At 43.8% G+C, this 20,819-nt stretch overlaps 1 protein-coding gene across 2 annotated transcripts in view; it reads right to left on the bottom strand.

The window, feature by feature from the left end:
- The window catches only part of POLR3G (RNA polymerase III subunit G), a 278,324-nt gene that overhangs the window by 168,906 nt on the left and 88,599 nt on the right, over positions 1-20,819 (bottom strand). For both annotated transcript variants that reach the window (XM_069225191.1, XM_069225202.1), the window contains exon 3: positions 2,800-2,929. In XM_069225191.1, the coding sequence (XP_069081292.1) occupies positions 2,800-2,929 (130 nt within the window). The remainder of the gene's footprint in view (positions 1-2,799; positions 2,930-20,819) is intronic.

The raw sequence follows: 20,819 nt of genomic DNA, 5'->3' as shown, positions 1-20,819 counted from the left end.
TGTAGTGTCAAAGTCATGGTCTTCAATTTGAGACAATGGGTCTTCCAGGTGGGTGTTTAATACTTTTGTGGATCTTAGGTAACACATATATCACAAGCATGCATGGGCTTTATTAGGAAAAATAACTCATTGCCACTAAGAAACCCAGCCTCTTCACCTGCTTTGCCGATTTCTAGATAGCTTTTTGGGATGCATTTAGTGGGTTGATTTCCTAAATAATAAAAACAAACATATATCTTTGATATGCATGTTACAGACGATCCACAGAAATATCACATGCCCATCTGTGACAACAACTGTCTCAGGCTGTGAATCAATTCTTGAACCCATAAGTAAATACATTGATTTATTTATCAAAGAATATATGCCAACTACTAGAACATACAAAAGTGACAGCATGGACCTCATTAGTCAAATTGAAGACCTCGACTTATTGGTGGGGTTAGGTATCGAGTCCCTCCATACTAATATCCCACAGACCGAGGAGTTGATATCATTAACTCACTTTGGGAACCTAGACCAGCCCCATATCAAGTGCTCACGTTCTTCCTTGTGACACTATTGGAAGCTGTCTTAAGGAAGAATTTCTTCCAATTTCAGAACACCTTTTATCTATAGCGAAAGGAAATTTAAATGAGAGCATGATTTGCTCCCAATTTTGTCATCCTCTACATAGATAATGTTGAACACCAGGCAGTTCTAAACGACAACAACCTTTTTTCAAAACCAGTTGTCTATGGAAAGCAACACAGATTATGTTTGCACGATATGGAGTGGAAGAGTGTTTGTGCACACCAAGTTTATGGACGAGTTGAATAACATCCATACACAGTTACACTTCACCCACACCTATCGTGATTCTCCATTACTCTTCTTCATTACCTATATTTAGGCTTACCAACCGAGCTCACAAAGGTAAACTGAGAATTAATTTTTTCAGAAAATATCACTACGCCCAGGGGAGGTGGTGGATTCAAGAGCCATCAAAAGGGCATGGTATTGTCCAAGGGAACTCCAAGGCCACGTATTGAGAATATTAGTATTGCCTGTGTAACATCCTTTCGTCCAGTCGAGAGCTTTGTGAGAAAGCATTTGACTACCAGTGGATTGATCAATGACACCACCCTATTGCCATTAGATAGAGAGAGTAATTTACATGACCATTTGGTGAAGGACATGACTTGGACGCCTGCATACACTAACACTGCCTCCCTACTGGGGTTGCCTTCACTTACAGGACAATTCAAATGTTGAAACTGCTGTGAATGCAATCAAACATTGGATACCAAAGTGGTCTAATATGGCAACGTAACATATACTCATTACATTTACCAATTGTAATTCAACACATGTAGTTTATGTGATTTATAGCCCCTGTGATTTACTGTACATATGTCAAACTAAAGAAAGATCATTCAACATAAAAGCAGCATTTAAAGACAACTTCAGAACGCATCAATGGTCAAACATTGTATGAACATGTCCCACTCTGAAATGTCATTTAATTGGCAGGTGATTGATCAGGATTAACTCTGGCTTAGATGAGGGAGTAAACAAACATTATTGAATTGGTGTGACTCTAAATAGATAATGAAATGTTTAGCTGCCACTTTGGGCCTTAATTCATTAGATGACTAGCAATCCCTGATCTGAACTCTGTTTTTGTTCCTGTACATATGTGTAACACTCTGCCATTTATGACATCTGATACACTCCGTATGTCATTAATCCATTACTAAGATACCATTTGTAAACTCATTTTTTTTGGACCTTCGCCCTGCCACCCCTTTACACTCAAAATTGACTTGTACAACAAACAATAATAATAGGTGACTGTGGTGGAATACAGAAAAGTCGCGCCTACCACGGTCACTAATAATTATTCCGTAAAGAATTAAGTTACAAAGAGAAAGCAGGTGCATGAGTATGAGGGAGCACCCACCACAAACACACCAAGGAAACCACTGATTTTACATCACATAGTGTTACTCAGCAACCTGTATATGTACATGACCACAATGTCCAATATTTTGGGTCTCCATGTGCAGAATTGTACAGTGTTGCACAACTCACATGTTCGTTCATATTCGATGTATTTAAGGATGGTCCAGGACAGTATTTGTTATGTATTTATCCAACATACAGTGTTTGATAATCTTGATCCTATGATACGGATGCAGGCAGTAAAGGAACTAGCATGCTCTAGGCATTCAAACGTATGTTGGATAAATACATAACAAGTACTGAATATGATTGTGGAGCAAAGATGGATGAATAAGTTCTTAAATAATGAAGAGCGTTGGCTATTTTTGGCTAAAATCAAGTTGTTTTTAAATGAAGACTCAATCAAAGATTGCAAAAGAATCCTGTCATGGGCCATCCTTAAATATCAAAATTAAATGAACGTGCTGACAGAGTCCCAATATTGACTTCAGTTATGTCACACAGGCTTAATGTTAATGTTTTAAAACTGTACACCGCACACAGACCTGGATCAGTGGGTATAGCAAAACGTACTTATCTGTCACCACAATCATTTCACACAACCCATCGAATTTTCAGCATGCTAAATCAATATTTTGCAATGCAGAAGATTTTCAATTAGCTTTCTGAAATACATGGGGCACAAGATATGGCACTGCACAATATGGGCAACATTGCACAGCTCTTGTGAATGTGTTGCTCATCTTTTAAGCATATAGCAACCTTGGTGTGTTCGTTGACATTTCTACAGTACCTTTATTCAACAGTGCAGATTGGAAATAGAACGCTATGAGAAGTTGAATGGTGTTCACATACTTTGATCGTCGTCTTGTCTGGAAAGAAAGTAGGGCATTCTTTTCATGGTCCCTCTGAACTCTTGTTTCAATGCTAACATGTAATCCTCATCCTCTCCTGTTTTTGGTGCAATTGCTTTGAAATTTGTAGGCTGTCAAAAGATAACAGTGGTAACGCTACAATCAGTATTGAAGTAATTTGTCTTAGATCTTTTGAAGCACATACAGCATATATGGAATAAAACTTGATGTGGACATCAATACATAGTATTTTAAAAGCACTCTTGCATAAAGGCCTCAAAGCAGAATTCTTCTCATTTGCTCATTTGTTAGCAAGACATAAGTAGATGTGGTATCTTGTCTAAACCTCTTTCTAACAAAAGTTGAACCTCTTCACAGTTTTACCCACTGAAATTGTGTGAGTTGTGCGTGAAGAGCTTGTAAAATATTCAACAACATAGCTGTGCCACAACAATCATATTTCAAAATATTGAGTTATTTTACAAAAGAATATCAAACAGCTGTATGGCCAGCAGGCCATCAAGATGGTGGATTCTCTATAGGCCCTCCACCTGCCCACCAAAATAATTTTGCTAACTTGGAGCCCAGATCAGGAGTTAGCCACAATACCTTTCAAGGATGTGTGGAAATATTATCCACTGAGCTATTTTAAATTTTATGTGCCATGCTTTTACACTCCTCTAAGTGCTCACAATATGAGAGAGGAGTGAACCACAATGAACACAAATAAAATGGGTGACTGCTAGCTTAAATGAAGTGTAGCAGCATCTAAATGAAGCGTTTTCTTTTGAGCATTTCAGACCAGTAGAAAATCCTATTGCAGAAAGTAACAATTACAAAAGTACCAAAAAAAACCAGAGAGGTCACCACTTAAAATGACTTCTAGAAGTTGTCTATGTAAAGTGGCATCCAGACTCTAACCATGAAACAGTTAAGTATACATCCTGGAGACCAGACGTGGCCGAATGGGATAAATAAACAGGCGGTGGACCGCTCAAGGCCATGCCCAGACAGTGAGTGAGTCTGTCAAGTCTGGTGTCCGCTGAGCCAGGCCATATCACCATCAAGGCCTCGGTTCTCTACACTGGTGATAAGGAGAGCCATTCGTGTCCCTTGTGTCCTCTGAGCCACCTGAATCTCATCCACCTCCCAGCTGGGCGATGGTGCCTCCCCGACCAGTGTTCTCCACGCAGGGTGAGAGGCCCCTGCATTGTTACCTGCCAGCTCTGCCGTAATCCCAGTGCTCGGGCTTGTCCCCAGCACCTGCTGCCATGTACCCGCAGCTTCTAGAGCCAGAAGGAGTGGAGCAGCTGCATGCTGTTCACCCAGCATACTCTCTCGCTTCAGGAGCTCCACATTGTGCCCTTAGCTGCTCACAGCAGGCGCTTGAGTACACAGCATCCCTACCACACAGCCTGAATGTTTGCAGGCCTCTACACCACCTGCTGGTCACTGATGCTCCCTGTACCCACATCCAGGGGAGATTGGTGCTACCACCTGGCCTAGTGTTCAAAGGCCTCTACGCCTCCTGCTAGCCACTGTTGTTCACTGTATCTGCACCCAGGAGAGAGAGCTGCCTGCCAGGCCTCTGAAGTGAATCCAGCGCCACCCTCTGACACTATCGTCACGAGAATGGCATGCATGTGCACCAGATTCCAGCAGTTTCAGCCACAGGGGACAAATGAATACACACTCTGCTCCCCAACCCGGCACATGCTTCCATGCCATGGCAGATGACCATTGAGCAGGAGAAGCTCTGCCTGGTCACAGCCCTAACACGTCACTACCCACTCTGCAGCCATTCAGCGCCCTGGTGGACCTGGCCACAGCAGCACCCAGATGGCACACATGGGTGGGATGGCTTAACAACTATTTCTGTGTCATGTGTGAAACAGACAGCATAGTGAAGGGTTCCCTACTCCTCCACTTTGGAATCGAGGAAATCTACAAACTCTTTGAAATGCTGCCTGCTACAGGGGCCAAAGACTACTCCAACAGCTGTGCAAGCCCTCAATGCACACTTTGACCCTCAGCTCAACCCATACTTTGAGTTATTCAAACTGCGTCAAGCCAGAAAGCAAGACAATGAGAACATTGATGCCTTCCACACCCCGCTACAACACCTTGCCAGCACGAGCGTCAATATTAATCAACCCAAAGGAGGTGCTTACCTAGCTCATACAAGGCTGCCAGTCAGCAACGCTGCAGCGACTCATTCTACGCCAGCCTGGCATATCACTGGATGCCATCCTAGCCTTTGACCACTCACACAAGCTATTCAACAGTCAGGCAGTCGAGATGGAACTGCCTCTCAACCAGACAGCCCATGCACTGGGCTCATCCAACCCGGGGTACTATAGGTCAAGACGGAGAGGGTCGATGCAATATCTCAACAGGCTGGTAGGCCCCCAACTTTAGTCCCAAGCTGCCAGCTGCCCCACCCAAATGTGGAAACTGTGGCATGGACTAGCACCAACTCAACATTTGCCAGACTAGAGGCAGGAGTGCAAAAGTACCAATCACTTTGCTCACACGTGTAGGAGTGCTAGACAAGACTGAAGACTGCAATCCCAGCATAAAAGGCCAGACACATTGAAATACATCTCTTGCTGGACAACAACCCCTCCCATGCAAGAAGAAGTGGCTCCCACTCCATTGCGAGCAACCCTGACAGCGAAGACGATGATGTCTTCAACGTCTTCACCACCCACCCAAACTACAGGCACAGAAAGCTGGTCCCCGTGTGCACTACCTTGGTCAGGGAAGTGGCGATGTCCACGCTAATTGATAGAGAGGCATCTGTCAATATCATGGACTATAAACAGTACAAAAAAACTTCAGTCGCAGCCCCAGCTGGGAGACACCAAGGCCAAATCTTTGCATTCAGAAGCAAGCACCCGCTGCGCTTAGCAGGGAGGTTTGAGCTGGTCATAAAAAAAAAGTGACCGAAAACTACTGACCCACTTCAAAGTCCCCCAGGGGGGACTGGACCTCTCCTGACCTGCCACACATTGGATGATTTAGGCCTGTCTTCTCCCAGCACATCCACATTGACCAAGCAAGTGTAATCATAAAGGAGTTCGCCAACTTTTTTCAAGGCCTTGGCTGCCTATGAAACACACAAGTGAAGCTCCATATACCATCCACCCTCTTCGTGCTGCGCCACCAACACGTCCCTTTCTACCTTCAACCTCAAGTGGAAGCATTAGTGGAGAAAGCTGGAACAGTTCCACGTCACAGATAAAGTGACCTGGTCCATCTCTTGACGTACCCACTGGTTGTTGCTCCCAAACTGAAACAGAGAGTAGTGCGCCTATGCGTCTAAATGTGCCTGCCGATCGTGGTGATACGGTGTGAAAGACATTTAATTTTGACTATGGACGACATCATCTCTGATTTCAATGGGGCACAAAGGTTTCCTAGGTATGCTGGTACATCACTACCGTCTCTACCCGACTCAACCTCAGAAGACACAAACACCTCAATTTTTGCAACTTTTCAGCCGCAGGTGTGTTCCAGAATTCTATGAGGGAGGTGATGTCTGGCCTTGCAGTCATGCTGAACATTAGCGATGACATTTGCATTTACTCCAACGCAGTTGAGGAGCATCATAACTGCCTCCGCACCACCCTAGCCAAGCATGGACTGACACTAAACAAGCGGAAGTGCTCTTTCTTTCAGCAATAAAGTTATTTCTTTGGTCATATCTTCTCCAAAGACGGAACACAGATCAGCCCAAAGAAGGCCAAAGTGATCCGCAGCTGAGCTGATGCCCATAACTGCAGGAGAATTATGGAGTTTTCTAGGTTTAGCCACTTATTTCAGCTGAATCACACTGAACCTGGTATCCTTGACGGAACACCTAACAGCCCTCATGAAGGAAGACGTCAAATAGGAGTGGACTGACAATGCAGAGGGGGGGCTTTCGAAGCATAAAAGGAGGCCCTTATGAGCGATGCCACAATGGCATACTATGAGCCTGGAAGAAGCACAGAACTGGTTATTAATGCTAGTCTCGTAGAGCTGAGAGCTGTCCTCATGCAGGTGTCAAACCACAAAACATTGGACCTGATTTCATAAACCAGCAGAGCACTCTCAGATACGGAGGCCAGGGATGTGCCGATTGAGAGGAAGGCCCTGCCCACCCAGGGGGGTTGCTACCATTTTCATCTCTCTCCCTGCAGATGTCAGTTCCAGGTCATCACGGACCACATTTTTCTGTTTCTCCTCCTTACCAGGAGCGCATAACCCTGCAGAGTTCCCCTCAGATCACCTAGGAACAGGAGCAAGGGATAACAAGTATGAGGACTTCATCAATGTGGTCATGCAAAGTGCCTGCCCTGGAGCGATGATGTCCAAGGACATCCGGACGGCAGCCTGCATGGTCCCCTGCCTCCAAAAGGCAGTGGATGTTAATTATAAGACGGTGGAACAATTTTCTTTTTCTGGATGAGGCCAGGGGATGGAATGCAGAAGACAAAGCGGTCCTCACTCAACTATGGGGTGTCCACCACAAGCTCAGCTACACCATGGGTGGATTCCTGCTGAGGTCATGCATAGTGTCCCCACTGACAATATGGCCCAGAGTGGTCAAGCCAAGAAGCTAAGTTTAGTTATAGAGGATGGATGAGCTGGTAGATGAGGTGATCCATAAGTGTGTCTGCTACCAAATCAAAGGAGGTGGGCCAATGCAACCTGAGGTGGCCACAGAGGACAATCCTCAGAGCCTGTGGGCCCACCTCAGCGTGGACTTTGGGAGTTTCCAGGAAGAGAGATTCACGATCGTCATTATGGACAACCATTCCAAATACCTGGTGGTGGAAATGACTTAACACATAGCATTCAAGGCAGTGCTCCTGGTACTTTAGAAAACATTTACATTGTCCAGACTGCCACAGAACTGACAATGGAATACCATTTCAAGGAATGGATGTCGAGAACTATCTTCAAAGTCTTGGGGACCACCACGGAAAGATCACACAAACAAGGCCCCAAGCCAGTGGGTAAGTGAAGAGCTTTATGAGGACCCTCAGCAAGACTCTAAGGATAGATGGTCGATCAAGAATAGGAACTCTAAGCGTGCCTCCAAAGTTTCCTAATGGCCTACCGGAAAACCCCTAAAAGCAATACTGGGTGTGTGGCAGTGGATCTTCTGCTGAAACAACCCACCAGGGACAGCATCCCTGCCAGCAGCCGGTGGCAGCTGGCAAATTTAGACTAACGCGATAGCCAGCTGAGACCAAGGCACCCACAGGCCAACTCTCAGGGTAGGAGACATAGTTTTCATTGAAGAGCGTCACCATGGGCACAAGTTCCAGACCTTTAGAAAAGAATCCATGACAAATCATCAGGATGCAAGGGACCATGGTAACAGCATCGTGCCATGGGGGAACTGTAACCAGGAACTTGTCCTGGTTCACAAAGGCCCATGGAATCACACACCCAAATATGGACAGTACTCAGACTGGAGTGGAGGAGGTGGGCTGCGGAAGACCCAGAGTGCAGAAAATTGGACAAGTAGGCCGCAGAACATGTATGCGTGCCCCAACGGAATTCAACAAATCCAATGGAGGAGGGCAAAGCTCCAAAGAGCACAGAGGGTGCCCGGAGCAGGTCCATACTACCATACCGCTTCAGGCCAAATTTGGAGCCCAGTAGGGTCCTCAGAGACTATGGTGCAATCGAGATCCGAAGGGAGAAACCCAGAGAGGGAGAGAACCAGAGAGGGAGAGAACTGGCTAAGAACTAACGTAAGGAGGTATGTAGAATTGCACCCGGATTCTACCCACAAAAGAGTTAATGGGGATGGACCGCTCTAGGCCACACACACACACACACACACACACACACACACACACACAGAGAGAGAGTGTGTCTGTTGAGTCTTATGCTCTAAGCCAGGCCTCAACACCATCAAGGCCAGGCTTTCTACAGTCTAGATGACATATCTGGCAGTACTCCAGACTCAGACTATGTTGGCATCCTACAAGAAGTCTACAAAGTATTTTTTCCAATATGACAAGGGTGGACCAAGCACCAATTTAGGGAAATTAGTACTAGAACTGGCACATTATGTTGTTCCCCATCAAATATTCTACCGAATCTCAGCGAAGCGCTATGTTTAAATTATAAATAAAGCTGCATACTTGGAAGGTGTTTGAGAGGCTTATCAGGAGCCTCCTCCAGTAAAACATTCGGTGCAGCTGAGGTGAACAACTGTGGATGCTTGCTGGTTATTCAAATGGGAAATGGGACTTAAGTCCCTTGAAAAGTCCTGTGAGTATTGGCTGAAACTTTTTTTTTTTTAAATAAATGCTCACCTTGGAGAAAGAAATCACTGATCAACGTGCTAGCCCGGGCAAAATTTTAATTACGCTGGCCGAATCCACATCTTTTTGGTTATTTTCACATTACACTCATTAAGATGAAATTTCAGCCATTATGCCACTGTGTAACTGCACACTATTCTAAATTTTAAAAAAAGTTTGTTTTGCATTTTTTTTTTTTTTTTTTTTAAACAACACTAAACTCCAACATCAAAAATTGATACGACATTTCACTCTAAAATATAGCATTACATGATGGAACACATCATCCATTATATTGCTAGTCACATTACTCCATAAAACCTTACATCACTTTAAAAAAATAAAGTTGGTATTAAAGGGTCGATAGTCATGTACAGCATAGATTTACCTTATTTACACATTTGGGTGCATAGAATGGAAATAGCTTAAAGGGGGGGGGGCAAGTGTAGCTGTGCATGATGAAGGTTATATGGTGCATTACTTACCATTCAGTAAGGTGAAATCCTGACTCAGAGTTACAGGTACAGTACTAAGGGTACATGGTTCAGTGTTAAGGGTGCCTGGTACAGGGGACATGGTGAAGGGTGCAGCATTTAGGATAGGTTATAGGAATGGTGCTAAGGGAACAGAGTTCATGGATAAGAATGTAGGTTTGAGTACAGGTTTAAGGGTACACAATTCTGGGTAAAGGGCTAAAGGTGCAGGGTGTAGTGCTAAAGCTACAGAGCGGAGGACAGAGTTTATGGTATAGGGCTAAGGGTACTGGATTTAGGAAACGGTTAGGAAAACTAGATTAATGGTTAAGAGTGCAGTCTGAAGGATAAGGGTTTAGGTGTAGTGTACGGGGGGTTGAAAATAGGGTGTACTGTTAAATGTTAGGGGTATAGGGCTAAGGGTATATGGTTTAGGTTACACAATTTAGAGTACAGGGTAAAATCTACAGGAGATTAGATAGATTAGGTAGGAGATAGATTAGACAGACAAAATAAGACTAGATAGATAAGAAAAGATACATAAGCTAGATAATGATACCACCCACGTAATGAACACAAATGTACTGCCTGTGCAGAATTAGCTTCAGGTGTTAGTGCCACTGATGTAGTAATGTTCAGTCACATTCTCTTGTTCTGAAGGAGCCTATCTGTGTCAATTCTTAGATTTCAATGGGCTGCTATCAAGGCCTCTAAGGAAGCCTGGAGAGTAGATTCTTCTGAGTCCTTCTATTTTATGGACTTCTCAGAGCGCTCTACTACCTTGTTGGGATCTGCTTTTAGCTTTGAAGGAACTTCATCTTCAAATTTTTAATTGGAACTATGTTTGGTGGAGACTACGACAGTCAGACTTCGGAGAGTTGTAGTCCCTTTCCTGCATCAATTTTGTGTTTAGGTTCTTCATTTGTCCTTGAAGTTTTTATTGCTTTTCATTTAAATCAGGAAATCATTTTGACAGAATCCATGCCTAAATCTCCCTCTCCTGAACAATCTCAGTTATTCGATGCCAGAAGAGTTGTTCTTATTTAGTTTTTTTAGGGAGTTTAGCTCCTTTGAGAAGATCACATTCTTTGTTTTCAAATTTTGATTCTACAAGAAAGGAACTTATGACTTCCACACCCACTTTGACTAGACGTGTGGTCCAATATTTGCATATAGCGAGGAAACCTTACCTGTTCACAATGTAATCTGGGTCACTCAACTAGAAATTGTGCAACATCTTGGGCAAATGGTCAGGGCTCATCTTTACTGTAGATTTACAGGACTGACACTTAGGCAGTGCCTTCGACTTAAGTAAATCACCTTTTCTGCGAGTGTATGCTGATTTAGTAGCAGAGTTCTAACATGCAGTAACTGAATTTATGGTGACTTTGAGACTGAGTTGCATCACTATGGTGTCCTTGTATTTTACGACATAAGGTTTAATGTATATAGCCTGGACTTGCTGCTCTGTTTGGATATTCCACATAGAGTAACAAATGTAATCAGGAAGGAGGTAAAATATAAATTATTTACTGGTAATTCCATTACTCTAAATTCATTCTTCATCATCATCATCCTAATCATTAAGTCCCACCCTCTTTCCCGGCTGATTTATAGTTTAAGGCAGTAGTTTTCAATCTGGTTAATGCTTGAGAAATCAGGTTCTCCCCCCCCCCTCAGAATTTGGCAGAACGATTCTATTAAGTTGGCACTGTTTAAAACTGTCTAGACATATTTAAACATTGCAGTTAAGTTCTGCTATTTTATTAAAAATGCAATAAACATTTTTCTGCTTAAAACAAAGCACTATTTTCTGCATAAACCTTCCTTTGGCCAGAGCCCTGCACCTGCCACCAACAGCCCACCCCCCCCCAACCCACCACCACCCCCACCAGATCACTTGAGGTCCCGTTAGGGACCTCAAGAGTTTGAAGACCCGTGGTTTAAGGCCATTTTAAAAGCGTGCATCCGTTCCAGGATGTCTTCTCAGTAGGTGGCTTATTTTGTGCTAACCCGTGCAAAGTGAGGTTTTGTTTTTTAATAGAAAGAAAGAACAGGTAACTGTGCCACTCTATTGACCGACTTACAGTATAGAGTAATGACTGGAACGAGAAACAAAGCTTTTTGTTCCTTTTTACATTTTGGCATAGAGGTAACATGTTGGTATGGGTGCACAGGTGAAGCCCTCAGCAGAAACTAGTTGAGTAACAAATACCTCACAGAAAAAGCACACAAGATTTCCCATATGCCTTACTGGAAGCGATCCACCTTGCTACATGCAGTGCAGGCAGACAAAAGAAGAAGCTGTGGAGACATGTTGGTAGAGGAGTTGAAGACATGAGAGACAGACTGAAGTGGCAAAGAAGTGGTGCAACCAGGTTTAGGCAACAGTAGTGTTTTTAAAATATAATTAAAAACATACTCCCACTGCTGTTCATCATTTCTTCTCACATCTTCAATTACTCATCTGCTCTGCTGCTAGCCTTACATGTAGCGCCCTTGATGCTGCCTTTGAAGCAGTGTGTGAGTTGTGCCAGAGATCTGTAGAGCTGCCCTGCGCCCCTGGTGCTGACAGAAGACACTGGGGGCATGACTACACCTTAGCTCATGGGCTCTAGTATGGTAGAGACGGAAGTGTGGTCAGGTGGAGGACCACTGTACCTCCTGTGCTGAAGAGGCTGTTTCAAGTCAGATGGCTGGAAATGGTAAGGAGAGCTCATCACCTCAGTGCTGAAGGATTTCAACTTAAACAAAGAAGTACATTTAAGCTTGCTAATCTAAGATACAAGGCTATCCATTCCAAAACTCCTAACCCAAGTTCTCTTGTGGTGAATGTACTTCAATAAGTCAAAAGATTTGGCAGAACCAATAGATCTCACCTTTACAATTATGTAAGGAGCGGACTAATGTTTTCAAAAGATTACTTTCTGTATGCTTCCCCAAATCTTTCTCTATTCCGATTCTTCATTCACTCGTGTTTGCCAGTGTTAAGGCGAAATGAGCCTGTCCAAAGTTCACTGTTTATACTATTTACTGTTTTTCATATTGCATAGTTCTTTGGTGCCCTGGACACACAGCTGGTCTATGCAAAATTGCAGCAGGGATATGAAGACAAACAGGCCCTGCAGGAGGGTCACATGTATCAGTAAAGGTGCATATCTTATGTGCTAGAACTTGGCTCTCCAGCCTAGATCCTCGAGTAATCAGGCAGCGAGGACTGGTCTTGCACAGTACATTACAGAATAACTAGACACTTTCCAAAATACCAAAAGAGACTGCTGATGAAAATGGGCCTTGGGGCTCCACCCTTCACCTTTGAGTAATGTGAATAGCAATTACCACCCACATTTCTGTTAAAGAATTCTCGGTCATTGTCTCACCCTAGCTCACACTAGGATCAGGCAGTATTTAGAGGCACGTGTTAGATATCCTTGATATATTTAGTTATTTGTCAAAGCAGACTAAGAGCTGACCTTGTACCAGTCCTGGCCTGCAGTGCTTTGGGGTCATAAGGCACAACTCCCAGATGTGTGGGCAGTGTCACATTTCATAGGCAGCCCCAGGCACTCAGGGCATCTGTCTTGTACTTCCCGAGGATGAATGTCACTCACCCAAGGCTGCTCCAAAGCTGTCTCACAACCACTACCTTTTGCCGTGTCATCACAGGGGAAAGGGTCAGCAAGCATCACTGACCCCATCCTGTGATGACCTGGGAAAGACTTCAGATCCATGTCTATGACGCAGGGGGCGGCAGACCAGTCTTACTATGTGAGCTGATGTCACAGCCATTAGGCTCACAAATCATGAATGTGATGAGGGGTCACGTTTGCTATATAAAGATACCTCCTAAGCACATGAATAACTTGAGCTCAGGATGTGTGCTGCACAAAAAGAATCCTTTTTGCATAATGCACAGTAGCAACAAGTGTTAATTGGTCTTCTATATAGCACAATGTGTAGCATTCAGATCACAGGTTAGTATTTTATGTACATAGCGCAGTGCTTTTGTCACAGAACATGATTGAAAATGGTGAGCTGACTGCATTGTTGATGCCTCTGAGTGCCAATGATTAAAATTCTAGCTTTAGAGGAGTGTTAGGCTTTTTTAAGCTGCATTTTTAGAAATGTAGTTACTCCCTGAGACCACAGTGGACACAATGCCTATTTGCTCCCTTTTCATGCTTTTTAATACAGAAAACAAAACAACAAATCTCTGGCAGATGCTGGAGAAAGACAGCAATGATGGCAATGGTAAAAATGCATAGAAAAAGCAGGTCAGCTTCTAGCTACTCCTGCATGGGGATTCTTCAGCTTATAGCCAGTCACTGCTTGACCATATGATGGATTAAATGTTATTGCAATTATGTGACAGAGAAGGGCCTTGGGGCTGAAAGTGCCTGGCAACAGCATGTTACATGCCCCATGCAGCCTTCTTGTGGTTACTGTCTATGGATGTTAGAAAATATCTATACTGAGCCAAAGGTTTGACAGTCGGAAGAAGAAACCGAGACCTTAGATCACATTCGGTAGCTGCCACGCAGCCACACCAGTCATGACAAGAGAGAGAAAACATGTTTGTACAGAACTTCTCATTAACAAATCAAAAGAGATGAACCAGAGATGGAAGACGTTACTGGGCTTGTGTTTTTCCTATCCACAACATGTCTAGAATGTGTGTTGCGTCCTGCACTACTAGGAAGGCATCATATGTACTACTGTTGCGTAAACAGTCTCTGGCTCAGTTCTACAAGGTCCGTATTCACAACCACAAGTGACACAAGTGAACTTAGTCCAATGCACCAGGGCCGAATGTGAAATACAGGTTATTGTAGCCCCTCAGAAACCACACAATATATAAATGAGATGGTGTAAAAAAAAATTGTTATTAACAGGGAGCAGTGGTAGTCTAACCAATCAATCATTAATGGTTTATACACTCAAGACCACTAAAAACGCAATATGTAATTCAATATATTCATTTTAAAATAGTTATTTTAAATGCCAGTATCTAGTGCACATAATATATTGGAAACACCAGAGAAGATAATAATAGCAGCCAAGATTTTGAATAACAGTGAAAACAGAGAAAAATCGTAACATCACAATTTATAGCACTAACACCCTCAATGTGTTACCTCTAAGCACTATGCTGGTTCTAGAAGATTAATAAATAATAAGCCTGAGTTTCAGGGGTGGTGGACTTGCTGGGACAACAAAATATGTTGTCCATTTGCAGTAGTTTGTCAGTTATTTCGAGCAAAAGGCCAGGAGCTTGCAGATTGTCTCTATGAAAAAAACCACAATCCTGGCACCAGTTCGAGAATCTGGAGCCGTGCTCACCTGTGACTGAGACCTGAGGGACGTTTCTCTCCTACCCAAGTGGTCAAGTGACAGTCCCTAAATACTGAATCTGATCAGAGCTTGAAGTGTTCGTCCTAAACTATGGACGTCCAACTACACACTTCTGACATGGTCTGTAAGGACATAGGGGAGAGAAAGCGGTCTATTCAGACTATACTCCTTTGATTAAATATCTATATTGATTGATATTTATCGTTGATTTAAATCATTTTTTTTTAAAGGACCAAGCTTATGAGTCAATCATTCAGGGCACACCATCACCCTTCAGAAGCCTACTAAGGGAGGCTGCTTTCCCTCATACCATATGTATGTATTAGTGCTCAGAAAATTTAACACTGAGGGAAATAAAGGTGAGCTTCTCCAGGGAGGCAGGTGGGTTGCATGTGAATCTATGAAAGATTGTGATACTGGAGAACTACAGTTACAGGGAAGCAAATTATTCTCTTACTCCAGTATTGGAACTTTCATAGAGTCACATGCTTGAATCAGAATAGCAATAAGTAATAAGCATTTATTTTTATTTTATTTTATTTTTTTAACAAGATATGAGGAGGTTGGCAAGGCAAACCATTACGAAGGCAGAAGTAAAAAATGTTGAGAAATGTGTGTAAAACATTATAAGTGGATGGTGGGAAAAACAGAATTGGCTCACCTTTATTTAAAGAGGTCTCAGTACCGTTTGCCCTACTGCCGCATCTTTGAGGGCTTCTGTATCCAGGCAGTAGTGCTGGGTGAAGGCGTTTGCATTTTTCAATGTTGCTGCACGGAACATGTCAAGCAACGATACTCCTGCGAACAAAACCATGGACATGGAGATTGCTCTTGTAGAATGGGCATGCACTAACTGGCCAGCCCACCCTTTGAGGACAATGAACAATTGCATTTGAAATCCATCTAGATATGGTTTGTTTTGTCACAGGACAACATCTCCTAGGTGCACTGTAAGCTACAAAGAGCGGATTTGTTTTCCTGAGGGATTTATTCCTCACCACGTAGAACTTTACGCACCTTTTGACATCTAGCGAGTGGAGGGCTCACTCAGCTGTAGTTTGAGGGTTTGGGAAGAATTATTTAAGGATTACAGGTTCATTAAGATGAAAGTTTGAGGGGACTTTAGGAATGAATTTTGGGTTGGTACGTAAAATGACCTGTCTTCTCTGAATTGGAGAGATGGTTGCTGGATGGTAAAAGCCTGAATCTCACTGACCCTATCTGCAGATGTAAGTGCAAGGAGGAGAGCCACCTTCCATAAAAGGTACTTTATGTCTGCTTTATGGATAGGCTCAAATGAGCTTTTCACCACTGGCCTAATACTGTGTTGAGCGGTCATGTCGCAGGAGGGGCTATGACTGGTCAAAACGTTCTAAACAATCCCTTTAGAAATTGCTTAATATTTCTTTCGGACCACAAAGATGGTTTGCTGGATAACCTCCGGAACAAGAAAGGTCTGCAAGATGTACCTTAATGGAAGCGTGTGTAAATCCTGACTGTGCCTACTACAAGAGATAGGGCAAGATCTCTTCTGGAGACAAGGAGATAGAATGTACCTTGGCAGTTCTACACCATGGACGGAACCTTTCCCACTTCAGGTGGTATGTCTTATTTGCACTGTCCACCCACGCCCTGGCAAGATTATCCCTGCAATCTTTAGAAAAGTTTAACTGACCAAATTCTTGGAACTCAAGAGCCAAGTTAATAAGTAGAGAGTACTGGGATCAGGATGGCACACTTGCCTCTAGTTCATAGTTAGTGACTATGGGATTGGCTCGAGTCTGATGGAAGGACATACTGATAGTAAGAGAAGTTCTGTGTACCACTGCTGACGTGGCCCTGCAGGGGCTATCAGTATGATCTGACAGGGCTTGGTTTTCATCTTGCTGAGTACTCTTGAAAGGAGAGGAATTGAAGGAATGGCGCAAGCAAATATGTTGGGCCATGCGATCGAAAATGCATCCCCCCTAACAACCATGTTGATGATGCCAGCATGCAAAGAACTGCCATCTGGCATTCCGAGAGGTCACAAAGAGATCCAGGTTCAGTTTGCCCCAGTGGAGAAATATACGGTCCAGTGTCTTCACGTCCAATTCCCACTCATGAGAAGTTGTGAGTCTGCTCAAGGTGTTTGCAATGGCGTTCTGATGTTGTGGCACATGTTCTGCTTTTATGTGTATTTAGTGTTGTATTTAGACCAGACCTAAATTGACTAGGCTTCCTGAGACAGTAGGCGAGATCGATTTCCTCCTTGCTTGTTTATGTAGAGCATGGTTGTTGCGTTGTCTGTCAGGATAAGCACTGAAGATCTCTGAATTCTGGGAAGAATGTCTTGTAGTGCCAGGTATACTGCCCATAATTCCAGAAGACTGATGTGGAAGAGGCCACTTGCCGCTGACCTGGAGGTACTGTAGGTAAGCTCCCCATCCGTCCAGTGAGGCATCTGTTGTAATGACCAGCAGGGAGGCTTTGGTTAAAAATTGGAGGCCCACAGAGGTTTGAAGGGCTTGTCCACTTATTTAGAGACTTGACTAGGAGCGGAGTTACTTAAATAATATCCTTGAAGGACCCAGTCGCTTATTTCCACTGCTTCCTGAAGGGGGTGCATCTGCAGATAGTATGGTATGTGATGAATGCAAGAGGACATCATCCAGACAAGAGATTTGTAACGGGTAGGCCTTGGTGAGGCTGATATCCAGTATGGCTCACAGGAAGGTTATTCTCCTTGATAGTTGGAGCACTGACTTTTCTTGGTTGAGAGTAAGGCCTAAATCCTTGGAGACATAAGGTAGCTCTGATGAATGCCTTTATTGACTGGTTGTTGGGAGCTTTCATTAACCTGTTCTCAAGACAGGGGAAGACTTGGTGCCTTTGTTGCCCGAGGTAGGCAGCGACTTGTGCTAGGCATTTGGTAAAGATGCAGGGAGCAGACTTCAGACCAAAGGGTAAAACCCTGAATTAAAAATGCTTTCCAGCTACCGTGAACCTTAGGACTTTCCTGTGTCTCGGATGGATGGATTTGTGAAAGAAGGCACGGAGGCCACACACTTTCTCTTGTTGAGGACCTGTAATATGTTTTGTAATGTGATCATGCAAAACGATTGCTTCTTGAGATACTTGTTGAATTTCAATAAGTCGAGAATTGGCCCCAGTTTTGTTACTTCTTTTGGATTAAAAGGAAACGTGAGTAGAAACCTTTTCCTCTTTGGGAGCAGGAAACTCTTATTGCCCCTTTTTGCAACATTTGAGCAAAGGCAGATGTTTTGGAGCTTCTAGTATAGGTGGTGTTTGTACAAATTCCAGAAGGTAACAAATTGTATTATGTTGAGGACCCATTGGTCCATGGTTATCTTTCTCCAATGATGGAGGTGGTCAGTCAACCTCCCTGGTACTTTTGATGGGGAAGAATGAGTTGTAGCCAGTTTTTGGATGCAGTCATTGCCTGCAGGAGGTATCCTTGCCTTCCGGACTTTCCTCTGGGAGGAGCTCTATTGTATGCAGCTGAAGGTGGTTGTCTCTGATGGTACTGAGACCTGATCTGCTGAGCCATAGAGGTGTATACTGGGTATCAATACTGCTGATATCCTCCCCACAATGAAGGTTGACCTCTTCCTCCAATGCCATGAAAAGGCACCTTGCTGTATTGCATCATGGCTAGCAATCTATCAGTATCTGTATCAGATTTGATAGTTTGGAGGGCACCAACGACATGCTTCCAAAACAAAGCCTCCCCATCATATGTTCAGTCCAATTTTTTTCTTTGCACTTCAGGTCTGAAATTAGTAGCCTTAAACCACCCTTGGGGACGCAGAACTGCTGCTCCAGCCAGTTGCCTGAAACTGGGGGAGGCGATATCTAATGTGCAATCTATAATCTCTGCGGAAGAACGTTGGCCCTCCAACAGTACTTTCTTCGCCTCCCCTCTGATGTTGTCAGGAAGCGGTTTCAAATTTGGAGCTATATTAAACCGTAGCAGTGTATCTTCCAAGGAGTGCTAAGGAATTTGCAGCCCTTACAGTGAGAGTGGACACTGACGAAAAACATCAAGACGTCTGCCATCTTTAACAGGTGGTGTGGTCAGAGGTGTGAAGGGGTTTATAGATCGGCATTGTGTTACCTGCAAGATAACTCAATCAGGCTTCGGGTGACCTGTGAAGCAAGCAGGAGCATCTTTTGAGACTTTATATTTTTTGTCATGTTTAGGCAACACTGCAGGTACTGTAGCAGGATTGTGCATAATTTTTAAGCCCTGACTCCATACATGATCAATAATGGGAATTGCCCTGAATGGTGCTCTATAGGGCTCTTTGAAATCTCAAAGAAAACAGCCTTGTTGTGTTGCAGGCATAGGCAGATCAAAATGTGTGGCCGATGTTTCTAGGAGGTTGTGGAAACCTCCTATATCCTCTGGAGGTGAATCCATTTGAGGTGGTATTGGAGATGTTGGTGTAGGTAAGATGTATTCATCCGATTCATCTTGAAGGGTCTGAATCTCACCCTCTTCTCGTTCTTCCTCAGAGGATGTTGGGTCCTGTACTGGCACTACCAAAGGGGAAGTGTAAGGTTACAGAGTTGCAGGCAAATGCTGTGGCTGAGGAGGCTGAGTAAGGAGAGTTTGGGGTGTGTGGAATCTGTAGAGGTTGAGGGCTGCTGTGCAGGGATGGATACTGGAGGAAAATGTGCTTTGTATTCTGCGAACATCAAATGCAGATCTGAACTCAGGACTGAAGAAAGACATACCATGTCTTGTTGGTATTGCTGAGGTTGCTGATAATATTGCAGATCATAATATTCCTCATCTTCTGAGTATTCATGACACTTTACATGTAGTTCTGGTGGGCTTCTTGCAGCTCCATGAAAGCCATCTTCATCTGAATTGTTATCATCCAGAAGGTGGAATGGCAGAAGTTTTGAAATCTTGCATGGTGATGTTACAGATCTGGTTAAATGTGCCTGTTAAAGAGTTTTGTGTCTTACTTGGAGTGTCAAGGATGTCACCAACAAGAATTGAGGCTGCAATGTGGGACTTTTCCTCTTCGCTGGTGTGCTAATTGTCGTTAACTTGGAGGAGTCCGTGGATGTAAGGTCAATTGTAGGATGGAGAGTGATTGTTGATGGTGGCGGCGCTGACAAGAGTACTGCCAATGGGAGCACCGTCAACGGGTACACCTCCAACAGGAGGGTCATCGACGGAAGCACTGCCAATGGAAGAGCAGTCGACCAGAGCACCACAAGAGTCATCGACGAGATGTGCGTCATCGGCACCTTCGTTGAAGGTGATGTTATAGGTATCGTTGATGGCAGAGATGAAAGACCCGTTGACATCGTCGATACAGAGGTTTCCGCCTTCGACACAGTGATAGTGGGGACAGTAGAGGTCACTAGTGTATGGTATCCAGGTTACACAAATCATGTAAGTCAGTGTCTCTAATCAAGGCTGCAGCACTGTTTGTGCTCCTCTTCATGTGACAAGGTACAAAATGGCTCAAAGCCTACCACTGCAGGCTGGAAAAGTACCGTTTTCACTTCCAGTTCGACTGCCATTCCAAACAATGGCAAAACTACCCTATCCCTTAACATTGTATGTAAGTCTCCCCTAAGGAAGGCATATAAAGATTATGGCAGGGAGCTGTATTTTGATACGTGAGACAAATATTGTTTTGCTGTGGGTAAAGTTGGTAGCCCAATTGGCTAACACAGAGTTACTGGGTGGCATCCCAACCCAGCTAACTTTTGACAGGGTCTACCAAACTGGGTAATGTAAATAATCATGGCAGTAAATGCAACTCGAAGTCCAAGTAAAAATTAATGTCTCTATTAAAAGAAGGCAACTTTTACAAAGTTGTCACTCTATGCTTTGCTCGTTTAGTGGCCTCAGAAAGGCATAC

This window comes from Pleurodeles waltl, chromosome 1_1 (assembly GCF_031143425.1).
Source record: "Pleurodeles waltl isolate 20211129_DDA chromosome 1_1, aPleWal1.hap1.20221129, whole genome shotgun sequence".
Classification (NCBI taxonomy): Eukaryota; Metazoa; Chordata; class Amphibia; order Caudata; family Salamandridae; genus Pleurodeles; species Pleurodeles waltl.
Note: the sequence above shows the minus strand (reverse complement) of the source record. Positions and strands in the feature narration are given on the sequence as shown.